The 23,427-nt window shown below is 46.0% G+C and overlaps 1 protein-coding gene across 3 annotated transcripts in view; it reads left to right on the forward strand.

The window, feature by feature from the left end:
* Positions 1–23,427, forward strand: part of SLC12A7 (solute carrier family 12 member 7) — a 952,187-nt gene that overhangs the window by 599,545 nt on the left and 329,215 nt on the right. For all 3 annotated transcript variants that reach the window (XM_063922663.1, XM_063922664.1, XM_063922665.1), the window contains exon 3: positions 5,027–5,149. In XM_063922663.1, the coding sequence (XP_063778733.1) occupies positions 5,027–5,149 (123 nt within the window). The remainder of the gene's footprint in view (positions 1–5,026; positions 5,150–23,427) is intronic.

A 23,427-nucleotide genomic window follows, 5' to 3' on the forward strand; every position in this document is an offset into this window, starting at 1 on the left:
GGATGAAGACAGCAAGGCAGGTTTTCTGGAATGCTGGTTGAAAACAGCAATGCAGGTTTTCTGGAGTGCTGGACGGAACCAGCAGAGCAGGTGTGCTGTGAATGTGGGATGAAGACAGCAATGCAGCTTTTCTGGAATACTGGTTGAAGACAGCAATACAGGTTTTCTGAATGTTGGGCGGAACCAACAGAATGCTGGATGGATCCAGCAAGCCATAGATGCCGCGATGGGATGGCACACTAGTGCACTTGGACACGCTGTGATGGAAATAGCGGTTTGGCCTTTTAATATCAGCCAGAGTCAGGTGGTGCTGTGATGGTAATAGCACTCTGTTTAATACAACTGAAGATGCAGGCGCTCACTACAGACTGCGAGACAACAAAGCGCTTGCAGTGCTGGGACTTGGAACTTATACCCCTTGCTCCTTGCTGACTGGATGAGGGATTCACATGACGAGGAACTGATTCCGGATTGGGTCCAGGAAGGTCAGCTGACCAGGAACTGTCATGGCGACGTCCATAGCTGGTTTTGGAGGAAAGGCCGTTGTGGTATAGACCGTAATGGCTGCAGGCCTAAGAGCACAAGGAGTTGTATCTGGTGACCACTGGACTTGTGGATTCTGGCAAGGTACCATAGGACAGCATGTGGAGTCTTGCTGAATTCAGTATTCACACAGAAGGTTAACCAACACAAGTGTAGGTTGTCAGCAAGTCTCACTTCCCAGATAGAGAACTCAGCACTCAGGGAACTCATGGTACTGATGAGTTGTTTGTCCCAGCCAGCAGAAAACACACAGGATACAGGACAGATGGCAGAGGTAAGTCTCCAAATGATATGATTTTAGTCAGGATTGTGACACTTAAGAGTATCATTACTTTTTTACATACATATTCAAATATCAAATTAGTTATTTAATAGTTAAAAAGTAATTTTAAAATGACATTAACAAATGAACACAGACATAAGCACAAAATCAAATGGCTACTGATATTTAAATATTTCAGAATTGTTTGCACTCAAAATTATTTATAGGCTGTTCAGTGTATACAGTATTAAGTCACTGCTGTTCTGTTAAATAGTATACTGTACACTGTAATTTAATACATTTAGAAAAAGCTTTGACAGTATAATTTCATACATTATATCCTTCTTTTTATTAGTCACAAAATGGATCATGCAGCCTTGACGACCAACAAGAAATGTGAAAATATTCTTGGATTTCTAAATAAATCTGCTGTGCTCCACTTCTCAAACCAACTGTGCCTTTAGCACTTTTGGCAGCTGGATTTAAAGAGGCAATTATATTCAATCTAAAACCAGGTGCGTTTTGTATTAAATATAATTGCTCCTTTAAATCCAGTGGCTAAATCTGGTGGTTTTCAAAAGTGCTGCTTTGTAAATTTAGCTCTTAAGGGCTCTACACATCTTTGAGTGTGTATGCAATAACGACGAAAGATGCGCAACCCCGCAATCGTTCTTTGTTGATCGATCATCGTTTAAATATGCAAGCCAATTTGGATGATATCGATGTACGTAATGTCATATCGGCCATAGACATCGTTCAGTGTGTATGCCAAAAATCGTTCATAAAAAATTGTTCATCTTTCAAATTGTTCATATTGCGCAAATCAGTGTGTAGGGCCCATTAGTCTGTTACATAGTATGCAGTAATATTACATTGGACATGAATCAGTGCTGTTGATTATATAAACAATGATGCAAATGATGATTAAGTTTGAAATCTTTGCTTATGTTTAATAAACACAAACTTGACAGGAATGTTTTGGCAACAAAGATCCAAAAGGGACTAAGTTGTCTCATCTAATGCATACTACATTTCTAATTCAGGTTTTGTGAGGTTACAATATATTGACATGAAGCTATAGTAGTAATCCCTTTGATTTGCAGGAAGGTTTTAAGCATGAGCTGCAGCGAGTAAGTGAAAAGCCTGGTTGAATCTTGTTACGTTCATCTATCACAAACAAGCTGTTCTATTTTGATCAACAGCAGTAAGGTTCCCTGAAGGGCAAAGGAATAAAAAAAAAAAAATCAATTCACTATAGCATTGTATTTCTTGCAGTATTAGGTGAGAGGTACAGATATAACATAGTAAATCAGAAATACTTTTCTGACTGAATACCTCTTTACAAGAATTCTGCCCTTTAGATACCCTACTGATGTCTTAACTAGTTTTCGGTTCAAGGGCATATTTTTTTTTTTTTTTTTTTTAATGTTTTTATTGAAGTCAATAAAGTTTCCATACAAGATAAGGTACATAGACGCATAGGTGTATCAAATTTACAATTGAAATATAATCCTAAAATACACCAAGAGAAACAGTGCACCTTCACAAACTGTACAATTATACTGAGATACATCAAAGAGAATGATCAAGATAACACTGCTGTGTTGTCAGTCTTCATGATCCATTAATGCTGTCAAATACCCAGGAACATGTTATCAAATGGTGGCGAAAAGGCAAAGACTTCACCACTATTTTCTAATTTACCGACCATTGTATATATAAGAAAACAAACCATTCCACTTTAACCATAAAAAGGAATAGAAAGAAGGGTAGGGAAGGCTAAAAGGGTGAGTGGAGGAAAGATGGGAAGAAGAGATGAGCCATGCATGCCCAGGACCTTAAGGACCTATTTTAACCTTTCATGTGAGAATAGAAATATCCGTTACCTATACCCTTACTGGAGGTGGAGTGACGAGATCAAGCTAGACATGAACAGTAAAACAATGATTTTATTTTCCCCCTTATGGAAGCTGTGATCTTTACACCAATGTTGTTCAACTTCTCTTTTGTGGGCTGCTACATTATTTTGTATGTACTGGTAGAGGGCCAGATAGCACAGAGTAGCATGGTGAAAATTTAAATAGTGTATGCATGAGACAACAAACACAGTAAAGTGGGTTCAGATCTCTCATTCATGGTATTGTGGAAAAAAAAGACTTTCATTTGTGTACATGGTTCAAAGTAGATGGTAAAAAACCTTTTACCTTCAAGTGCTCTTCCTTTCCTTATATCATTGTCCCAGGATGTAGTTGTCACAATACCTCCCCCTACATCCTGCCCACTTACAATCCTGACAGTCTGCATGCCGACTAGCAGGGACTATTCCCACTCGTGTGTGTCCACGACACCCATATAGTGAGAATAGCGATCCCGCAGCATATGAGCGCAGCGAGCCCGCAAGGGGCTTGATGCGCTTGCCCCAAACACACCCCGTGTGTGCGCCACCGGTATGGTGACAGGCGGTCTCCTGACCACCGGTCATGCATACCCAACCCCATTGTCCCTGGCTCTGAACCTGACTGCTGTGCCCATCAACTTTGGTATGGGTTCAGCCAGTGCTGATTATTTTTTATTTTTATACAGGTTGAGTATCCCATATCCAAATATTCCCAAATACGGAATGTTTGGAGTAGAACAGAGATAGTGAAACCTTTGTTTTCTGATGGCTCAATGTACACAAAGTTTGTTTAATACACAAAGTTATTAAAAATACTGTATTAAATGACCTTTAGGCTGTGTGTATAAGGTGTACATGAAACATAAATGAACTGTGTGAATGTACACACACTTTGTTTAATGCACAAAGTTATTAAAAATATTGGCTAAAATAACCTTCAGGCTGTGTGTATAAAGTGTATATGAAACATAAATGCATTCTGTGCTTAGACTTGGGTCCCATCACCATGATATCTCATTATGGTATGCAATTATTCCAAAATACGGAAAAATCCGATATCCAAAATACCTCTGGTCCCAAGCACTTTGGATAAGGGATACTCAACCTGTATTTGTTATTGTGAATTAAATTGCATAAAAAATGTCATGGACTGTCATGTTTGCACTGTTTTGTGGCTTACTTTCTGTTCTGTTATTTTTGCAATGTATCTGTATATGCACTTTATATCTGTGTATTAGATTATTTTTGACATATGGATTAGGTTTAGGAATCGACAGACTTCGGGCCTAATTCAGCTTCGGTTGCATGTTTTCAAAATGCAAATTGTCCGATTATCAGGTGACTTGTGATCCTTCTGCGATTGCATCTTGCTGGAACGCAATCACAGGCTGATTGACAGGCAGGGAATGGTTGCGAAAACGCAGGCGTGTCATGGCCGTTTTTGGGGGGTGCATCTGATATCAGCTGCAAGTGAAAACATGGCACCCTGTGCCTCTGCATTCTCATTATTCTGAGTAGCCCTGGGTCATCCGCAACTGTCGATGGTGCTCAATTTTTGCAATGCATAGATCATTCTATTGCTGCATTCGTAGAATTGCGAACGCATTGGTGGGCGGCTTGTTCTGTGCTGGTCAGCCTTTTAGCATGCTGCGCGGCTCTTGCTGTGCGATTTTTAGCAGTTGCAGTTCTGCTACAATCAAAGAACTGAAGCTGAATACTTCCTTAGTTTGGTGTGTCTGCAAACTATTGTGAATGCTCTGTCCTGTTTTTGAACACTCACAGACCAGTGATGCGTACCCTGATATGCCATATGTAGATCTCAGCCTTCAAAAGGACCTCATATTGCCCACATACACTCAGGCCCCCATTGGCTCCAAAATACTTTCACATGCATAGCTACAAAATAGTCCAACATGCCCTCAGAGCTCCAGTTGCTGCAGAATGCTCCCACATGCACTCAGATTTCACATGATGTGCCTCAAAACTACCCAATGTGCCCCACATGTGCCTCAGACCTCCTCCACTTTTACAATAAGCTCTGTAAACACTGCTCTCCCTCCAGTCCACAGTGAAGGCAAGAATTCCACGCTGAGAAGGGTAGTCATGTGTTTATAAGACCGACAGTAGTGCTTTGGGAGTAGTCAAAGATTTTTGGGCAAAAAACAAACCAATGGCATTTCATAAATGGCAAATATAAAGTATAGTTGTGATCTTTTTTCTTTTTTAAATCTGATTCTTAGGTACAAAAAATTACGTCTTAAATTGCTTAAGTTTTGCTACATGGTAATAACATTATTTTATGTTTATAATATTTACCTCTGCAGGAGGAAATGGATAGTAACCCAATGGTGTCATCACTTCTGAACAAACTTGCAAATTACACAAATTTACCTCAGGGAGTCATAGAACATGAAGAGTATGACGATCGCAAGAGGAGAGAAATGAAGGTAATGCAACATTTTCATTAATAGACTCATTTAGACTTGATTTTTAATGAAGTAATATACTATATAGAAAACAGACTTTAGTTATTTTTTTTATAAAAAAAACCCACATGCAAAACGGTTTTAACATTAAAAATGTATCACCCATCTAACTGTCCTGTTTTTCTTGTCACTGGAGAAATAGCATGGATTTAGGCATGCACAAATACCAGAGTTGCGTTGACTATGTTCTAGTGCAGCGTTTTTCAAAAAGCGTGCAGCCATTTGGGGCATTTTTCCCAAGACCGTCTCCTGTACTTTGCAGAGAGAGAGTGTGTGTGGCTGGACTTTACTTCCTGCGTTTGGGTGAGCTCCATAGATGGGCAGTGAAAGTTAATCAGCTCTTGCATGGGTGCTACTAGGGGTGGTGTTGGGGTGGGTGGGTGGGTGGGGAGGTTTTGGTTTATCCTGGAAGATGAAGCTTTTCCTGCCAGAGTCGCACAGCACTGGGAATTGGGAGAGCACTAACTCTAGTAATCTCCTCTACTGTAAAGTGACAGTTTATGTAAAGGTAAACCATTTCATAGCAGGCCCAGGCTGGTTTTCCTCATATAGCTACATTGCAAATGGACTTGTGCATAGTCACTAAATACTGTCAGTCAATAAAATTGCCCTCTCCACTGTGTGTTCGTGACTGACTGTATTTTAAGGTAATTTTTCCTAGCTTGATGCTCTCCTTGTATTGTTATGACATACAACATGCACGTGTCTGGGCACTGCTGCATGGCATATTAAAAATAAAAAAAATGATGGTGTGCCTTGGCATTTCTTCTTCGGGGTCAATGGTCTGCACAGGGTTAATCCTTTACCTTGGGTATGATCTGGTCTGGCACGAACAATAAAGCTTTGTGGGGCTCCCAAGATACAGTAGGCTCCACTGCCTTCATACCCTGCCCTCATGCTTAGGCACATCAGATTTTTCTCTTACGTCCTAGAGCAGAGGTTCTCAAACTCGGTCCTCGGGGGCCCACACAGTGCATGTTTTGCAGGTCTCCTCACAGAATCGCAAGTGAAATAATTAGCTCCACCTGTGGACCTTTTAAAATGTGTCAGTGAGTAATTAATACACCTGTGCACCTGCTGGGTTACCTGCAAAACATGCACTGTGTGGGCCCCCGAGGACCGAGTGTGAGAACCTCTGTCCTAGAGGATGCTAGGGTTCCATTTAGTACCATGGGGTATATATACGGGTCCACTAGGAGCCATGGGCACTTTAAGAGTTTAATAGTGTGGGCTGGCTCCTCCCTCTATGCCCCTCCTACCAGACTCAGTTTAGAAAATGTGCCCCGGGGAGCTCTTGGGAGTTTTTCTAGTTTTATTGTTTTCTGAGTTGCTAGGTTACAGGAAGGCTGCTTGCAACAGCCTCCCTGCTTCGTGGGACTTGGGGGAGTAGAAACCAACTCTTGAAGTTAATGGTTCTCTATCTCCGCTGACAGGGCACTGAGCTCCTGAGGGTGCTGATTGCAAGCCCATGAGGTAACCGCTCACTCCCGCAGCACGGCCGCCACCCCGTAACAGAGCCAGAAGAAAGAAGAGTGGTGAGTACAGCGCCGGCGGCACAAGGGTGGGAGCATTGCAAGGGGCGGGGCTTCCTCTCAGCGGATCCAGCTCTCACCAGCGCCATTTTCTCCCTGCAGATCATACAGACAGACGCTGACAAGGAGCGCTGCCCTCCACATAACTCCAGTATACCTCTGCGGTACCAGGGTGTTATAGACGGGGGGAGGGGAGTGTGATTATAGTACTGGTTACCCTATTAAGGTTAAATAGTCAGCGCCAGGCTTGTATCATATCTGCCTACAAGGGCGCTTTGTGGCTGGCTCCTTTTACTCTGTCACTCTCTGAAGGTACTCTTGGGGTAACTGTGTCTGACTTTTTCCTGTGTGTGTGTATGTATCCACTTTACCATGTCTAGGGACTCCGTGTCCTGTGCTGCTGAATGTGTATCTTCTCCTGATGAGTCTATCCCATGTACTCTGGACTGCAATGTACTTTCCCAGCCTTCGGTATCCGAACCCTGATGGGTGGATTCTTTAAGGGGAATGATATCCCAGATTTCAACAAGGATGTCACATACAGAAAAGAGATGCAGTTTTTGAGAAAATCTGTAGAGGGTTTGAAGTATTCAGCTCTCGCTACTTCCTCAAACACCCCACCTACATACCCGAAAAAATGTACACTTGCCCAGATAATGCAAGTTGACACTGATACCGACTCTGATACAGGGGAAATGCATCCCTTGCTAGAGGGGTGCAGCTGATGATTGAAGCCATTAGGGATGTTTTACATATTTCTGAGAAGGTACCGGAGCAGGAGGAGGAATCTTATTTTACCGAAAAAAAGAAATCCTTTCTTACCTTCCCTGCTTCTAAAGAGTTAAACTCTTTATTTGAAAAATCCCGGGAAAACCCAGAGAAGAAATTCCAGATCCCTAAAAGGATTCTCATTGCTTTCCCTTTCCCTGAAGAGGATAGAAAGAAGTGGGAAAACCCACCTATAGTAGACGCTTCAGTATCTAGGTTGTCTAAAAAGGTGGTTTTACCTGTCCCTGGTTCAACCGCCTTAAAAGAGCCAGCTGACCGCAAGATTGAAACCATGCTCAAATCACTATACATGGCTACTAGCGTGGCTTTAAGGCCCACTATTGCTTGTGCGTGGATTTCTAAGGCCATAGTAAAGAGGTCAGGCACATTACTAGAGGACTTGGATACTATGGATAGGAGTGACATTGAATTGTTTTTAAGTCATATACAGGTTTCTGCAGGTTTCATGGTGGAGGCCATGAAGGACCTTGGCATGCTAAACGCATGGGCTACTTCCATGGCGGTCTCGGCGCGCAGAGGACTCTGGCTAAGCCAATGGACGGTGGATGCAGAATCCAAGACAAGTGTGGAGAACCTACCCTTCACAGGTCAGGCTCTGTTTGGGGACGCATTGGATGCGCGGATCTCCACGACAACTGCGTGTAAGTCGACCTTTCTTCCCTCAGCAACACCACCGACTAGGAAATCCTATCCTACGTTCGGACCGCAAAAGTTAAGAAGGCCAAACCCCCTTCCACTTTCTTTAGGGGTGGTCAGGGAAAATCCAGAAACCTGCACCAACAGGTTCTCAGGAACAGAAACTAGATTCTGCTTCCTCAAAATTTTCAGCATGACGGTGGACATCCGAGCCTGGAGATCGGGCAGGTGGGAGCGAGGCTAAAACATTTCATTCACATCTGGGCGTCATCATGCCCAGACCCCTGGGTAAGAGATATTGTTGCCCAGGGGTACAGACTGGAGTTTCAAGAACTCCCACCTCACAGATTCTTCAAATCAGGCTTACCAGCTTTGCTGACAGAAAGTGCTATCCTACAGGAAGCCATTCAAAAATTGGTTCAAACAAATGTTATTGTTCCAGTTCCACCTCACCTAAAACTCAAGGTTTATTACTCAAACCTGTTTGTGGTACCGAAACCGGACGGTTTGGTAAGGTCGATATTAAACCTAAAGTCATTGAACCCTTACTTGAGGGAATTCAAATTCAAGATGGAGTCTCTGAGAGCGGTGATCTCAGGTCTGGAGGAGGGGGAATTTCTAGTATCCCTGGATATCAAGGATGCATACCTTCACATTCCGATCTGGCCACCTCACCAGGCTTATCTCAAATTTGCGCTACTGGACTGTCACTATCGGTTCCAGGCACTGCAATTTGGCCTCTCCACATCACAGAGGGTGTTCACCAAGGTCATGGCAGAGATGATGCTACTCCTTCACAGGCAAGGAGAGATCATATTTCCATATCTGGACGATCTGCTGATAAAAACATCTTCCAGGTAGAGGTTGTTGCAGAGTATTGCTCTCTCAACTCGACTACTCCAGGATCATGGGTGGATCCTGAACCTTCCAAATTCATATTTGGAGCCGACAAGGTGACTGCCTTTCCTGGGGATGATACTCGACACGGAATTGCAGAGGGTGTTCCTATGGGTCTAGAAAGCGTTGGTGATCCATCAATGGTACGGGATGTCCTAAAACCATCAGTGCATTCGCCATCTGGGGAATATGGTAGCCTCTTATGAGGCTCTACAGTTGGGAAGATTCCATGCGAGGTCCTTCCAACTGTATCTCCTAGACAAATGGTTGGGATCACATCTTCACATGCACCAGCGGATACGCCTGTCGCCGAAAGCCAGAATTTCACTCCTGTGGTGGCTGCAAACTTAACTACTCGAGGGCCGCAGGTTCGGGATTCAGAACTGGATCATTCTAACCACGGATGCATGTCTCAGAGGTTGGGGAGCAGACACCCAAGGGGAAATTTCCAAGGAAAGTGGTGAAGTCTGGAATCCATCCTTCCGATAAACATTCTCGAACTAAGGGCCATATACAACGGCCTTCTACAAGCGGCACATCTTCTGAAAGATCAGGCCATTCAGGTTCAGTCGGACAATGTAACGGCAGTGTCCTACATAAACCGTAAACTGACAGGGTGGAACGAAGAGCAGAGCGGCAATGTCAGAGGTAACAAGAATCCTCCTCTAGGCAGAAAAGCATGCAGTGGCACTGTCAGCAATCTTCATTCCGGGAGTGGACAACCGGGAAGCGTACTTCCTCAGCAGACACAACCTCCATCCAGGAGAATGGGGCCTCCACCCGGAGGTGTTTGCAGAGGTGACAAGCCAATGGGGTGTACCTTAGATAGAAATGATGGCCTCTCGCCTCAACAAGAAGCTTCGGAGGTACTGTTCCAGGACAAGAGACCCACAAGCAGTGGCGGTGGACGCACTGGTAACGCTGTGGATGTTCCAGTCAGTGTATGTGTTCCCTTCCACTCATCCCAAGGATTCTCAAACTAATAAAAAGAACAGGAGTTCAGCCGATCCTCATTGCTCCGGACTGGCCAAGAAGGGCTTGGTACGCGGATCTTCTAGAATTACTGCTGGAGGATCCGTTGCCACTTCCTCTTCACGAGGACCTTCTACAACAGGGGCCGTTCGCCTATCAAGACTTATCGTGGCTACATTTGACGGCGTGGAGGTTGAACGCCAGATCTTAGCTTGGAAGGGCATTCCGAACAAGGTCATTCCTACCCTGATGCATGCTAGGAAGGTAGTAACGTCTAAACATTACCATCGGATTTGGAAAAATTATGTGTCTTGGAGTGAATCCAAGAAGTTTCATATTTTGGCGTTTCAACTGGGACGGTTTCTCCCCTTTCTGCAAGCAGGTGTGGATGTGGGCCTACGCTTGGGCACCATAAAGGTCCAGATTTCGGCCTTGTTCATTTTCTTCCAGAAACAATTGGCTTTTCTCCCTGAGGTTCAGACATTCTTGAAAGGGGTTCTGCACATCCAACCACCTTTTGTGCCTCCTACGACACCTTGGGATATTAATGTGGTGCTGCAGTTCCTACAGTCAGATTGGTTCGAGCCTTTACAGGAGGTAGATGTCAAGTTTCTTACTTGGAAGGTGGTCACACTGTTGCCATTAGCATCTGCTAGACGTATGTCGGAATTAGGGGCATTGTCATGCAAGAGCCCCTACTTGATTTTCCATGAGGATAGAGCTGAGCTCAGAACGCGTCAGCAACTTCTTCCAAAGGTTGTGTTGGCTATTCATATCAACCAACCTATTGTGGTGCCAGTGGCTACTGACTACTCAATTACCTCAAAGTTCTTGGATGTTGTGAGAGCTTTGAAACTTTATGTGAAGAGGACTTCTCGTCACAGGAAGTTGGACTCACTATTTGTTCTTAATGCTCCCAACAAGATTAGGTGTCCTGCTTCTAAGCAGATGATTCCTCACTGGATCAGGCTTACTATCCAGCATGCTTATTGTATGGCAGGCTTGCCATGTCCAAAATCTGTTAAGGCCCATTCTACTCATAAAGTGGGTTCTTCCTGGGCGGCTGCCCGGGGTGTCTCATCTTTACAGTTTTGCCGAGCAGCTACTTGGTCGGAGTCGAACACGTTTGCTTAGTTCTACAAGTTCGATACTTTGGCCTGTGAGGACCTAAAGTTTGGTCAATCTGTTCTGCAGGAACCTCAGCACTTTCCCTCCCATACTGGGAGCTTTGGTACATCCCCATGGTACTAAATGGAACCCCAGCATCCTCTAGGACGTAAGAGAAAATAGGATTTTAATTACCTACCGGTAAATCCTTTTCTCGTAGTCCGTAGAGGATGCTGGGCGCCTGCCCAGTGCTCAGTTTTCCTGCATTATTGCTTGGTTAAGTATAGTTGTTTCAGCCGTTGCTGAATTGTTTCAGTTTGGTTAGCTTGGCTTTACTTTTGTTGTGTGAGCTGGTGTGAATCTCACCACTGTTTGTGCATTTCCTTCTTTCGAAGTATGTCCGTCTTCTCGGGCACAGTTTCTAGACTGAGTCTGGTAGAAGGGGCATAGAGGAGCCAGCCCACACTATTAAACTCTTAAAGTGCCCATGGCTCCTATTGGACTCGTTTATACCCCATGGTACTAAATGGAACCCCAGCATCCTCTACGGACTACGAGAAAAGGATTTACCGGCAAGTAACTAAAATCCTATTTTCTCCAGCAGGGTTGACAGCTTATCCACAGGATAACATTGAGTTATGATGACGCAACCGAATTTTCACCAAACAGTCAATGCTTTCGGCTTTCCCAGCTTGCTACAGGCCCATCCATATATCCCCGCCTTCTGGATCGGGCAAATCAGTTTTTTGTTTGTTGCGGCAGGAGCCGGACCATGGTCAGTGGGCTGCTGGTTTTTAGCAGCCATCAGCTTTTGATTTTATTTTTATAGTCTTATGTTTTTTGAGTGATCTTTCTAAAAAGCGCCTTATACGTACCTTAGAAAGAGTCGCTCCAACAACTCCCCGCTGGTTCGCGGCAACGCTTACCCACGTGTACAGTGCTGTTTCTGCGGGCATCTGTGTAGGATGAAGGCAAGCCATCGGTTCCGCTTAGTAGGAGAACGCGGACACAGCTGCACCAAACAGTCGCTGACGTGGCTGCCACCTCTGGTGCCCCAGCGCTAGGCCTCAGGGATCATAGGCTCCAGGGGTAGTATGAGGCCGTGATCCCTGGGGTTGATGTCAGCAGTGAGAGTAAGATGCTCCCTTGGTTCGTCCCTCACCCAGGTTCATGACCAGTTTCCTCCGAGTCTCCCGCCATGAATGGAGTTCCAGCTTCGGTCTGAGACGCTATGTATCTAAAAGGACCCAGTCGCAGCATATGCGACTGTTTGACTGATGCGTCAGTGTTCACTTGGACGTCTTTGTTCACTGTAGGTTCACGGGGCGAGTATGTACACTATTAGTGTCTGGATCTACTCTGCGTTCCACAACGTATTGATCGATCCTGGAAGCTGGGGGAGTCTACCTGTATCCCACTCTCCTGAGCCGGGTGATGCAGCACACTGGGGTAGATGTATTAACCCGGAGAAAGCATAAATAAGTGATAAGTGCAAGGTGATAAACGCACCAGCCAATCAACTCCTAACTGTTAATTTGCATATTGTTGCTGATTGGCTGGTGCATTTATCACATTGCTTTTATCACTGGTTTATCGCTTGTGCTTTCTCCAGGTTAATACATCTGCCTCTAAGTCTCTATCTACCTTTGGTACGAATAGTTGGATAAGTGTCTGATGCACAGGAGTCTAAACTATTACTGCTGTTTTTCTTTCTCTGTGCGACTGAATACGTTTAAAACTCCTATATAATATAATGCAGTAATATGTTCTCCTACCTACTTGAAATGTATTTGTAGTTGATTAAGCAATATGAGCACATATTATACTTATGTTACTTATGTAACCTATAACTGATTGCTAGTGTGATTGCTGACTTTACTATAATTGTCAGTTTTCTGTGTGTTCCGATCCTCATTGCTGGTGCAAAGCAGGATGGGGTCAGATTGTAGGTCACTTTAACAAGTTTTAAAATGATTACTGTCACAAATTGTGTAGTTAACACTGAACAGGTGTGTGATTTTTTTTTAATCATGTCTAAGAGTGGCAAGGGTGAGGAAAACTACTCTCCACAGCAGTACCAACTCTCATTTCATGTTGGTCTTGCAAAGCTGGGTTAACCTCTCAGGATCTGGTTCAAAATGGATTGTATGCAAATTGTTTTAGCTTTCACCAAAATGTCTTGAATAATTCAAGACAGGCACTGATTCAAGTTGATCCCTCATGGGCTACTTTTGCACAGACATTATCAAGTATAGCTGAGCGGATAATGCCAATTTATATACCAGGGATAGGTTACACTATTAACCCTTACATGCAACATCCCGCCTGGGGTTCATTACATCCAGCAGAGGAAGTGGCAGCCTCTCAACAAAAACAGGCTGAAAGGCCGGTGGTAAGTAAATCACATAGACATGAAACAACATCTTAGTCTACACATTTTTCAGATGAGAACACGTCAGAGGATGAGGACTCATCACACTCCGTGTCTGCATATGGAGAAGAGGAAGAAGGCATCAGCTCAGTGGACATACCTGAAATAAATGCGATGAAAGCCATTCTATCATTAGAAGAGGCAGCAGCGTTGGTGTTAAAATCTAAGGCACCTGTGTTTAAACGTTCCAAAACAGTTAGGACTGAGTTTCCTGGGTCAGAACAGCTGACGTAAAGTACGCAAGAGGCTTGGGTTACGCCCAGTAAGAAGTTTGGAATTCAAAGGAAATGGAATTCCAATTATCCTCTTCCGGCTGGGGACTATTTACTTTCGGAGCCACCTCCCTTTGTAGACACGAATGTCATTCGATTGGTGCGAAAATCTACATTCTCTGCCGTCAACATCATTAAATAATGTCACAGATAGAAGAGTTGATGGTTTTCTAAAAACAATTTTTTCCTTATCTGGGGCAATCATTAGACCAGCCATGGGTTCAGCCTGGATAGCAAAAGCAGTGGCAGCCTGGGCTGATGCATTGGAGGAGGAACTTTCAATGGCATCTAGAGAACAAAAATCCCATATTGCACATATCAAACAGGCAGTGACGTTTGTGGAAGAAGCAGCCTTGGATATGGGTACAATTAATTGCCTCTCATGCATCAGCCTCAGCAGTAGTGGCTCGCAGAGCGGTTTGGCTACGTACATGGAAAGGTGACTCAGAATCCAAGAAGGTTCTGGTGTTTTTGTTTTTTACTGGAGAGTTTCATTTTGGTTAAGAATTAAACAGTATTTTGGAGTCAGAGGTAGACTCCAAGAAAGTGAAGTTTCCTTCTACACACAAATTCAAGCCTAGATTTCCAGCTCTTCGGCCCTTTCGAACTCAAGGAAAAGAAAAAGGAAAGGGTTATTACAAACAGTCCTAATCCAACAAGTCTGGTAAGACTAAAAAGCATTGGGCTACCAGAGGACCGGCTTCTAATTCAGAGGATAAGCGATCAGCCTGATGGTGCGGTCCTCCACCTGGGGGACCCCAGGGTGGGAGGCCAACTTCTTCAGTTTGCACAGATCTGGCAGCAGCCTACCACAGATGCCTGAGTGCAAGAAGCGGTGTCTCACAGTTATTCGTTTGGGGGATAAGAATCTTTCAATACCTCGACGACTTATTAATTCTGGCACAATCTGAGGAATTGCTTCTGTGTCATCTGCAACAGACAATAGCTTTTGTTCAGAAACATGGTTGGCTCATAAATTGGGTAACGTCGTCTCTGGTTTCTTTACAACGGATGACTTACTTGGGGGGCTGTGTTGGATTCGATCCTTCACAGAGTAATTTTACCTCTGAACAAAATATCCAAAGTTCAGTCAAGGAGCTGCTATGTAGCTGAAAGGTATCCATTCACGCAGCCATGCGTGTGATGGGATTGATGGTGTCAACATTCGACATGGCGGAGTATGCTCCGTTCCATTCGAGGCCTGTGCAACGTCTGATCCTTGCCAAATTGAAAGGTTTTCATCAGACAAAAACGCAGACTATGGTACTTCCTCGGGAAGTAAGGAGGCCATTAGCCTGGTGGTTACAGACATCCCAGCTGGACAAAGGGAGACCCTTTTGGATATCAGATTGGGAAATTCTGACAAAGGATGCCAGCCTTTAGGGCTGGGGAGCGGTGTCAGGAAGGTGTTGGTTCCGGGGGCAGTAGACCAAGGAAGAAAGTTGCCTGCCAAAAAATATATTGGAACTTAGGTCCATATATATGGCACTTACTCAGGAAAAGGACATCCTTCAGGGGAAGCCAGTTCAAATCCACTCGGACAATGCAATGACAGTAGCGTACCTCAACCATCAGGGAGAAACTTGCAGCCAAAAAGCAATGAAGGAGGTAAGTCACATGTTAAAGTGGGCAGAACTTCATTATCCAGCCTTGTCCGCAGTGTTCGTTCCGGGAGTCCTAAACTAGGAAGCGGATTTTCTCAGTCGACACACCATTCAGGTCTTCCAAACTCTGGTAGACAAGTGGGGGTTGCCGGAGATGGATCTCATGGCGTCCCGTCAGAGCAACAAAGTTCCTGCATATGGGTCAAAAGCAAAGGATCCCTTTGTTGATTCCCTGTCAGTGAGATGGGACTTTCGTCTGGCCTAAGTGTTTCCACCAATCACCCTATTACCCAGGGTGATGCAAAAGGCAAAACAAGGAAGGAGTGTCGTGATACTAATCACTCCGGCTTGGCCCAGAAGACATTTGTACACAGGTATGCAGAAAATGTCGATGAATGCTCCATTCCTTCTCCCTCAACGTTTGTTATAACAAACACCTGGATCGACTGTGTTTGACAGCGTGGCTCTTGAGACTTCCATCTTGAATGCAAGAGGATTCTCACAACAGGTAATTCAAACTATGCTCAGAACAAGGAAACCTTCCTCTGCTCCCATATATCACGGAATATGGCAAGCCTATATTCAATGGTGCAGTGACCAGAAATTGACCCTAGGTCTTTCAGAGTTTCCAGAGTCTTGGCCTTCCTTCAGACAGGAATGGACAAAGGTTTTACAGGTGGCTTCCTAGAGAGTGCATGTGTCAGCATTGACTGTATGGTTCAAAAAGAAAATTGCTAACCTGCAGGATGTGTGCACTTTTTTCCAGGGAATGCTGCACATTCAGCCTCCTTTTGTTCCTCCTACAGTGCCTTGGGACTTAAGGTTAGTCCTAAAGTCTCTTCAGGTTGCTCCATTTGAACCACTTAAATGAGTGGAGCTTAAATGGTTGACAGCTAAAGTTCTTTTTCTACTGGCCATTGCTTCAGCTAGAAGAATTTCATATTTAGGGGCGTTATGTCACCCTCCTTTTCTGGTTTTTCATCCAGATAGAGCGGTTCTCAGAACAAAATCTGGTTATCTTCCTAAGGTGGTGTCTAAATTCTACCTTAATGAAGAAATTGTAGTCCCAGCCTTCCAGGGGCCGGACCTTTCTGAGGGAGATGCATCGTTGGACGTAGTCCATGCCTTAAGGATCTATATGGATCGTATTAGTGCCATCAGCAAAACAGATGCTCTCTTCGTTCTCTAAGGATTTCACAAGTGAGGATGGCCTGCTGATAAGCAGACACTGGTGATGTGGCTTTGGATGACAATTTCAGAAGCTGATCTCCCTGTTCCGGCTAATGTCTCTGCTCACTCTACTCGTAAGGTAGGTTCGTCATGGGCAGCACAATAGATATGTAAGGCAGCCACATAGTCTTCAATTAACACATTCATTAGACATTATGCCTTTGATACCTTTGCCTCTCAGGACGCTGAGTTCGGGCAATGGATTCTCCTGTCCAATCAGGAGCGTCCCCACCACTAAATTGCTTTGGGGCATCCCAATGTTATCCTGTGGATAACCTGTGGACCTTGCCGGAAATATAATCATTATGGTAAAACTTACCTTTGATAATGCTATTTCTCCTAAGTCCACAGGATCCACAGGGATCCCACGCTGACGCACCTGATTTGAGGATCCTTTCCACTCACTTAACTCTAGTACGGAAGGGTGTGCATGTGTGTTCTTCTCGCTTGATTAGGGCTCTCTATGATGCTCCTGCCTTGAGTTTTGGAGAAACAACTGATTTGCCTGAGCCAGGAGGCGGAGATATATGGATGGGCCCGTTACATGCTGGGAGGCTGAAAGCTTTGACCGTTTGCAAATCCACTGTCGCGTCGTCATATCTCAATGTGATCCTGTGGACTTAGGAGAAATACCGTTATCAATGGTAAGTTTTGCCATAATGATTATTTCTCTAACGTCCTAGTGGATGCTGGGAACTCCGTAAGGACCATGGGGAATAGCGGGCTCCGAAGGAGGCTGGGCACTCTAGAAAGATTTATGACTACCTGGTGTGCACTGGCTCCTCCCACTATGACCCTCCTCCAAGCCTCAGTTAGATTTCGTGCCCGGCCGAGGTTGGATGCACACTAGGGGCTCTCCTGAGCCCTTAGAAAGAAAGTATAGATTTAGGTTTTTTATTTTCAGTGAGACCTGCTGGCAACAGGCTCACTGCAGCGAGGGACTAAGGGGAGAAGAAGCGAACTCGCCTGCTTGCAGCCGGATTGGGCTTCTTAGGCTACTGGACACCATTAGCTCCAGAGGGATCGACCGCAGGCCCAGTCCTTGGTGTTCGGTCCCGGAGCCGCGCCGCCGTCCCTCTTACAGAGCCAGAAGCAAGAAGAGGTCCGGAAAAACGGCGGCAGAAGACATCAGTCTTCACCAAGGTAGCGCACAGCACTGCAGCTGTGCGCCATTGCTCCTCATGCACACTTCACACTCCGGTCACTGAGGGTGCAGGGCGCTGCGGAGGGGCGCCCTGAGCAGCAATAAAAACACCTTGGCTGGCAAAAATACCACAATATATAGCCCCAGAGGCTATATATGTGGTAAATACCCCTGCCAGAATCCAGGAAAAAGCGGGAGAATAGGCCGCGGAAAAGGGGCGGAGCTATCTCCCTCAGACACACTGGCGCCATTTCTCCTTCACAGATCCGCTGGAAGGAAGCTCCCTGGCTCTCCCCTGCAGTCTACACTTCAGAACAGAGAGGGGGGGCACTAAATTTAGGCGCAATATATATATATAATATAAAAAGCAGCTATAGGGGACATAACTCAGTTAGTCCCTGCATTATATAGCGCTCTGGTGTGTGCTGGCATACTCTTACTCTGTCCCCCCAAAGGGCTTTTGTGGATCCTGTCCTCATTCGGAGCATTCCTTGTGTGTGTGCGGTGTGTCGGTACGGCTGTGTCGACATGTTTGATGAGGATAATGATGTGGAGGCGGAGCAGATGCCTTTAGAAGGGATGTCACCCCCTGCGGGGCAGACACCTGAGTGGATGGGCTTATGGAAAGTAATGAGTGCACGTATAGACTCCTTATATAAGAAAATTGACGACATGCCTAATGTGGGACAGCCGACTTCTCAGCTCGTGCCTGCCCAGGCGTCGCATGGGTCGTCAGGGGCTCTAAAACGCCCGCTACCACAAGCAGACCCAGATGTTGACACTGATACTGACACCAGTGTCGACGACGATGAGTCTAACCTAATGCCTACTAAGGCCATTCACTGCATGATTGAGGCAATGAAAGAGGTGTTACACATTTCTGATATAAGTACAGGTACCACTAAAAAGGGTATTATGTTTGGAGAGAAAAAACTACCCGTAGTTTTTCCCCCATCAGATGAATTAAATGAAGTGTGTGAAGAAGCGTGGGCTTTCCCTGATAAAAAAAATTGGTAATTCCTAAGAAGGTACTAATGGCGTTCCCTTTCCCGCCAGAGGATAGGTCACGTTGGGAAACACCCCCTAGAGTGGATAAAGCGCTCACACTTTTGTCTAAAAAGGTGGCACTACCGTCTCCGGATACGGCCGCCCTCAAGGAACCTGCTGATAGAAAGCAGGAGGCGATCCTGAAGTCTGTGTATACACACACAGGCATTATACTTAGGCCAGCTATTGCGTCAGCTTGGATGTACAGTGCTGCCGCTGCGTGGTCAGATAAACTGTCAGAAAATATTGACACATTAGACAGAGACACGATCCTGTTAACCATAGACCATATAAAAGACTCAGTCTTATATATGAGAGATGCACAAAGGGAAATCTGCCGACTGGCATCTAAAGTAAGTGCATTGTCCATTTCTGCTAGGAGAGGCTTATGGACTCGCCAGTGGACAGGAGATGCAGATTCAAAAAAGCACATGGAAGTGTTACCATATAAGGGTGAGGAATTATTTGGGGATGGTCTCTCGGACCTAGTTTCCACAGCAACGTCTGGGAAGTCAGCATTTTTACCCCATGTCCCCTCACAGCCTAAGAAGGCGCCGTTTTATCAGGTTCAGTCCTTTCGGACCCAGAAAAACAGGCGTGGAAAAGGCGGGTCCTTTCTGTCCAGAGGTAGGGGAAAAAGGCTGCAACAAACAGCAGGTTCCCAGGAGCAAAAGTCCTCCCCCGCTTCTTCTTCCAAGTCCGCCGCATGACGGTGGGGCTCCCCAGGCGGTGCCAGGTACGGTGGGGGGCCGCCTCAAGAATTTCAGCGATCAGTGGGCTCGCTCACAGGTGGATCCCTGGATCCTTCAAATAGTATCTCAGGGGTACAAACTGGAATTCGAGGCGTCTCCACCCCACCGGTTCCTAAAATCTGCCTTGCCGATTGCTCCCTCAGACAGGGAGGCGGTGCTAGCGGCAATTCACAAGCTGTATTCTCAGCAGGTGATAATCAAAGTACCCCTACTTCAACAAGGCCGGGGTTACTATTCCACACTATTTGTGGTACCGAAACCGGACGGTTCGGTGAGACCCATTTTAAATTTGAAATCCTTGAACACATACATAAAAAAATTCAAGTTCAAGATGGAATCGCTCAGGGCGGTTATTGCGAGCCTGGACGAGGGGGATTACATGGTATCCCTGGACATCAAGGATGCTTACTTGCATGTCCCCATTTACCATCCTCACCAGGAGTACCTCAGATTTGTGGTACAGGATTGCCATTACCAATTCCAGACGCTGCCGTTTGGACTGTGCACGGCACCGAGGGTATTTACCAAGGTTATGGCGGAAATGATGATACTCCTTCGAAAAAAGGGAGTTTTAATTATCCCGTACTTGGACGATCTCCTAATAAAAGCGAGGTCCAAGGAACAGTTGTTGGTGGGAGTAGCACTATCTCAGGAGGTGCTGCACCAGCACGGCTGGATTCTGAATATCCCAAAGTCACAGCTGGTTCCGACAACACGGCTACTGTTCCTGGGTATGATTCTGGATACAGTCCAGAAAAAAGTGTTTCTCCCGGAGGAAAAAGCCAGGGAGTTGTCATCTCTAGTCAGAGACCTCCTGAAACCAAAACAGGTATCAGTGCATCGCTGCACGCGGGTCCTGGGAAAGATGGTGGCTTCTTACGAAGCAATTCCCTTCGGCAGGTTCCATGCCAGAATCTTTCAGTGGGACCTGTTGGACCAGTGGTCCGGATCGCATCTTCAGATGCATCGCTTGATAACCCTGTCTCCAAGAACCAGGGTGTCGCTACTGTGGTGGCTGCAGAGTGCCCATCTTCTAGAGGGCCGCAGGTTCGGCATACAGGACTGGGTCCTGGTGACCACGGATGCCAGCCTTCGAGGCTGGGGGGCAGTCACACAGGGAAGAAACTTCCAAGGACTATGGTCGAGTCAGGAGACTTCCCTTCACATAAATATTCTGGAACTAAGGGCCATCTACAATGCCCTAAGTCAAGCAAAATCCCTGCTCCTACACCAGCCGGTGCTGATCCAGTCAGACAACATCACGGCAGTCGCCCATGTAAATCGACAGGGCGGCACAAGAAGCAGGATGGCGATGGCGGAAGCCACAAGAATTCTCCGATGGGCGGAGAATCATGTACTAGCACTGTCAGCAGTGTTCATTCCGGGAGTGGACAACTGGGAAGCAGACTTCCTCAGCAGACACGACCTCCACCCGGGAGAGTGGGGACTTCATCCAGAAGTCTTCCAGATGCTGGTAAACCGTTGGGAAAAACCACAGGTGGACATGATGGCGTCCCGCCTCAACAAAAAGTTAAAAAGATATTGCGCCAGGTCAAGGGACCCTCAGGCGATAGCTGTGGACGCTCTAGTGACACCGTGGGTGTACCAGTCGGTTTATGTGTTCCCTCCTCTGCCTCTCATACCAAAGGTATTGAGAATAATAAGAAAGCGAGGAGTAAACACCATTCTCGTGGTTCCGGATTGGCCAAGACGAGCGTGGTACCCGGAACTTCAAGAGATGCTCTCAGAGGACCCGTGGCCTCTGCCGCTCAGACAGGACCTGCTACAACAGGGGCCCTGTCTGTTCCAAGACTTACCGCGGCTGCGTTTGACGGCATGGCGGTTGAACACCGGATCCTAAAGGAAAAGGGTATTCCGGAAGAAGTCATTCCTACGCTTATTAACGCCAGGAAAGATGTTACGGCAAAGCATTATCACCGCATATGGCGGAAATATGTTGCATGGTGCGAGGCCAAAAAGGCCCTAACAGAGGAATTTCAACTAGGTCGATTTCTGCATTTCCTGCAAGCAGGAGTGAATATGGGCCTAAAATTAGGCTCCATTAAAGTACAGATCTCGGCTCTGTCGATTTTCTTTAAAAAAGAACTAGCTTCAGTACCTGAAGTTCAGACATTTGTGAAAGGAGTGCTGCATATTCAGCCCCCATTTGTGCCTCCTGTGGCACCTTGGGATCTCAACGTGATGTTGAGTTTCTTAAAATCACATTGGTTTGAGCCACTAAAAACCGTGGATCTGAAATATCTCACGTGGAAAGTGGTTATGTTATTGGCCCTGGCTTCAGCCAGGCGAGTATCAGAATTGGCGGCTTTATCATGTAAAAGCCCTTATCTGATTTTCCATATGGATAGGGCAGAATTGAGGACTCGTCCCCAGTTTCTCCCTAAGGTGGTGTCAGCGTTTCACCTGAACCAGCCTATTGTGGTGCCTGCGGCTACTAAGGATTTGGAGGACTCCAAGTTGCTAGACGTTGTCAGGGCCCTGAAAATGTATGTTTCCAGGACGGCTGGAGTCAGAAAATCTGACTCGCTGTTTATCCTGTATGCACCCAACAAGCTGGGTGCTCCTGCTTCTAAGCAGTCTATTGCTCGCTGGATTTGTAGTACAATTCAGCTTGCACATTCTGTGGCAGGCATGCCACAGCCAAAATCTGTAAATGCCCATTCCACAAGGAAGGTGGGCTCATCTTGGGCGGCTGCCCGAGGGGTCTCTGCTTTACAACTTTGCCGAGCAGCTACTTGGTCAGCGGCAAACACATTTGCAAAATTCTACAAATTTGATACCCTGGCTGAGGAGGACCTGGAGTTCTCTCATTCGGTGCTACAGAGTCATCCGCACTCTCCCGCCCGTTTGGGAGCTTTGGTATAATCCCCATGGTCCTTACGGAGTTCCCAGCATCCACTAGGACGTTAGAGAAAATAAGAATTTACTCACCGGTAATTCTATTTCTCGTAGTCCGTAGTGGATGCTGGGCGCCCATCCCAAGTGCGGATTGTCTGCAATACTTGTAAATAGTTATTGTTAACTAAAGGGTTATTGTTGAGCCATCTGTTGAGAGGCTCAGTTGTTTTCATACTGTCAAACTGGATATAGTATCACGAGTTGTACGGTGTGATTGGTGTGGCTGGTAAGAGTCTTACCCGGGATTCTAAATCCTTCCTTATTATGTCTGCTCGTCCGGGCACGGTGTCCTAACTGAGGCTTGGAGGAGGGTCATAGTGGGAGGAGCCAGTGCACACCAGGTAGTCATAAATCTTTCTAGAGTGCCCAGCCTCCTTCGGAGCCCGCTATTCCCCATGGTCCTTACGGAGTTCCCAGCATCCACTACGGACTACGAGAAATAGAATTACCGGTGAGTAAATTCTTATTTTTTAGTGTCAGCTTGGAGCTTTAACTTTTGTACGGAGCAATCCACGTCTGGCAGTCCAACAGGAAGCCCAACACCTCCACCGGGCCATGACGCCACAACTGGGTGCATGATTTCGGCGGGACCCCTTGCACACTTCCTTCACTAGTAGAAGTGTGCGGGCCCCCGAAACTGCAACTGGATCACTGGGGGACAGGTGAGGCAGGTAACCCACTCACGGGACCCGTGTATAATGCAGTCCATTTACGGCTGGGGAGAGGGCTAGTGGCACTGATGTGCTCCTGGACCAGCTCCTGGACCATTAAGTGTTCCCTGTTGTCGTAATAGACCACAAGGGCTGTAATGTACACTTGCGCTGGGGACAGACAGGCCAGGAGAACTGGTGGTGGAGAGGTCAGCGCTTCCCCATTGGCCCCTCCCCATCCCAGGGCTCCATTCCAC

Source organism: Pseudophryne corroboree, chromosome 5, assembly GCF_028390025.1.
Source record: "Pseudophryne corroboree isolate aPseCor3 chromosome 5, aPseCor3.hap2, whole genome shotgun sequence".
NCBI lineage: Eukaryota > Metazoa > Chordata > Amphibia > Anura > Myobatrachidae > Pseudophryne > Pseudophryne corroboree.